This window comes from Sinocyclocheilus grahami, unplaced genomic scaffold (assembly GCF_001515645.1).
Source record: "Sinocyclocheilus grahami isolate Dianchi unplaced genomic scaffold, SAMN03320097.WGS_v1.1 scaffold2622.1, whole genome shotgun sequence".
NCBI lineage: Eukaryota > Metazoa > Chordata > Actinopteri > Cypriniformes > Cyprinidae > Sinocyclocheilus > Sinocyclocheilus grahami.
The window spans coordinates 41,789-45,231 of NW_015507801.1; the positions used below are offsets into that span (position 1 = coordinate 41,789).

At 40.4% G+C, this 3,443-nt stretch overlaps 1 protein-coding gene across 1 annotated transcript in view; it reads right to left on the reverse strand.

The window, feature by feature from the left end:
* LOC107575418 (GTPase IMAP family member 4-like) overlaps positions 1–2,789 on the reverse strand; it is a 6,262-nt gene extending 3,473 nt beyond the window's left edge. Inside the window, exons 1-5 of the mRNA XM_016261797.1 lie at positions 2,538–2,789; positions 2,151–2,210; positions 1,767–1,977; positions 1,046–1,398; positions 346–978 (exon numbers count right to left, since the gene is read on the reverse strand). Coding sequence (XP_016117283.1) covers positions 346–978; positions 1,046–1,398; positions 1,767–1,977; positions 2,151–2,210; positions 2,538–2,559 — 1,279 coding nt within the window. The 5' untranslated portion in view covers positions 2,560–2,789. The remainder of the gene's footprint in view (positions 1–345; positions 979–1,045; positions 1,399–1,766; positions 1,978–2,150; positions 2,211–2,537) is intronic.
* Positions 2,790–3,443: the final 654 nt, after the last annotated feature.

The window sequence follows — 3,443 nt, forward strand, 5'->3', positions numbered from 1 at the left end:
AACAGTTTGATTTGCGAGCAGCGATGCTTAATTTGCTCCGAAGCAAGCTGAAAAGCTGCTGAATAATACTGAATACAGCTTATATAGGAATGCCGCGATAGGTGTCGTATTCCTATAGGTAGATGTGATCAGCTGATGCAAGCTTGACTCACGTGACCTGCCAGAACTAACGCTAAAGCTTAATTTTTGTACAATCAAAGTATTGGACGTTTGAATTTTTAAATGGAATTTTGAATTTTTAAGCTTAAGCATGTTAAATTTTGCAGTTCTTCTGTTTAAAATACAAATGTAATATAAAATCAAACTCTACTGTAGAGTTCAAATTGAATAATTCAATGTCAAAACTTTTTTTCATGCTCTGTAGTTCAAGACTGATTTTCTGCTCATTACATTGTGACAGTAAATGTTTCTCATATGAATGAATTTTCTTCTTCATCTCTTCATATTTCATCAGTTTTTTCATCTGCGCCTCCAGAAATGTCTCTGTAGAGAAAACCTCTCCTCTGTTTTCTTCCAGCATCTGCTCGATGTTCTCCATCAATGTGGACACTTGTATTTTGGGACCAAAGAAATGATGTCGTCCTCCGAACCTCTCAATGACAGACTGTGTTTCTTCATTGAGTTCTGCTGTCTGATGCTCTGAATCCTGCTTTATGAGGATCATGATGTGTTTGTTGATTCTGGAGCTGAAGATCCTCTGGAGCTCCTCCGTTTCAGCTTTGTCTTCATCAGTCAGTGGAGCGTCAGGAATAATGAGGAGGAAAGCATGAACTCCAGGATGACAGAGAGACACACAGCGGAGAGTCTGACGCATCACGTCCTCCTCTGAGAGCCGAGTCAGACCTGGAAGCTCTATTACACTGATCACACAACCATGAAGCTCCACGTCTGTCTGCTGCAGGATCTGCTCTGATACGGAGGATTTTAACGTCCCGTCGCTCCCGCACACGACCAGATTCAGCTTCACAGTCTCTGAAACTGACAGAAGAAGAAGATTAAAACATGTTAATTTATCACTAGAAACTTCACACATCCTCACACTCACGTCTTCCTGTGACTCCTTGCTCCATTGTGAAATACTGTGAACCTTCAGCACACTCCAGGTGCCGTCCGTCATTCATTTTCACGATGTCCTCAAACATCTGCAGAAGATCATCAGGAGAGCTGCTTCTCTGAAGACTAAAGTGTCTGTTTGCACATTTCTGAATGATTGTCTGTAGGATGTCACTGGTTTCTGTGGTTTCTTGTGTTGTGAGCACCATGGTGTGTCGATAAACGCGCTCAGAGAAAGAGTGCAGCACCTTCTCCACACGCTCTTGATCTTCTGCTGAACACGGCTCATGTTTGAGGAGCAGCACGATCACATGAGGTCCTGGATCAGACAGAAACACACACTCTCTCATTGTCTGTGGCTCTGATCTTCATCGACTGATGATCCTTCTGCATCACGATACAGATCCTCTTCACTGTTATCTCCGAGGATCTTCTCTAATCGCTGCAATATTATAGAGCAGCATTCCTCGTTTTTATGATCAAGCTGCAGATGTCCTCCTCCACATTTGATAATTAACTGCTGAATTAATTCATTAGCTCTCGCAGCATCATGCGCCTCTTCATCAGTCGTGATCACTATAGAGCGTTTAACGGCCTCTTCACTGAATCTCTCCAGCATATATTTCACTCTTCTCAGGTCCTCCTCGGTGAAGTCTTTATACTGCAGTGTGATTATGAAGATATGAGGTCCTGGATCAGACAGATGCACACACTCTCTCACAGTCTGTATGAGCTGATGATCTGAGATGTTCGTCTGGAGCAGCTGAGGACTGTTGATGATGATCAGGTGTCTGTCCTTCAGTCTTCCTCCGACTCTCTCTACAACATCTGGAGGAGCTTCACTGTCAAACGCTGCTCTTCCTAAGATGAAGTTTCCCACCAGACTGTTTTCTGACACGCTCGAACCCAGAAGAACTATCCTCACTGCAAACAGTCAAATCAGACTTTCAGAGTTACATCTAATGATGTCAAGATCTTAATTAAATCCAACATCACAGATTGAAACGATCAGAATCCACCGGTAGAAGTTTGCATTTATCATTATAGTTTCCACACACTCTTCATCACTTCATGTGTTAATGTAGGTACAGACTTACTGTCAGGAGGTAGGTCTTTGCTCGGTCTTCTCCTGCGAGGAGGATTGTGGGCAACAATCACTGTATGAAACAAACGTCTTACATTATATTTGACTCTTTCATCACAGTAACACAAACCGACAGAAATCAGCATCTTTGAATGATTCTTACAAACAACAATGTTATTCAAAGTGAAAGTGAGATTCTGTCAAATCACTAAAATAATGAAAATTATTATTTATGTTCATTTTCACTGAATAAGCAGTGAAGAAAATGTATTTTCCTCAGAAGTTATGTATAATCTAATATTTCTGTCTACACATAATCTGTATCTGCATGTAAATGAAAGTGCTTCTACAGAATTGAAGTATTCTTGAAGACTCATTTGAAGCTTTCAGTGATTGTCACCTGTGGTATGGTTGGTTGACATGTTGATATTCTGTTTCCTCCTCCGTCTCTTTCGTCTGTCTTCAGCTGATGATCTTCTCGGTCTCCTGACGTCTGTCTCTTCATCGTCCTGCAAGAGATGTTAGTGCTTCTCAAACAGTAACACAATCTCTGTTCATTTATCCAGACTGTGTGAAGCTCTGTCACTGTTCTGCCTGTAGTTTTCTGTTGAACTGCAGTAGGTTGAACTGGGAATCTCAACTCGTAGATCACGAAGCTCTTCCTAATCACAGGTTTGATTCCCACTGGACAAACTCACACTCTCTGAGTTACATAAAACAGATTGAACTGAATTATTCTAATGACTGAAAGGAGTTTAAAAGACGTATTAATGCAACCTTACAGTAGATAATGATGTATTTAACATACAGTATTCTGACCGACGATAATTATAAAGCAAACATTTGCTAGCAGTTTAATACTTAACTGAGTTGCATAGACAAAACTACAGCACCAGTCTATTTACAGATGAAACTGATCAGGGCTGCGTGTCCAAAAGCTTCGTAAGCCTATAAAATTCGTAAAAACGATCATACGACTGATCTTAATCTTACGGTATGTTTACAAAAAGCATCGTAACTTAATGCCGAGTTCACACTGCACGATTTTAGCCCCGATTTTTCACTCGCCGACAAATGCCCGAAATGAGTGTTCAGTTCACTGATGCGACCAAATCAGGCACGGCGGTAAAGTTAGTTTGATGTTTGACATTCATTAGATATTCGGGTTTTTTTCTCACAATTCTAACTTTTTTTCTCAAAATTCTAACTTTTTTTCTCACAATTATGACTTTTTTTCTCGCAATTATGACTTTTTTTCTCACAATTGCGAGTTTATATCTCGCAATTCTGACTTATTTTCTCGCAA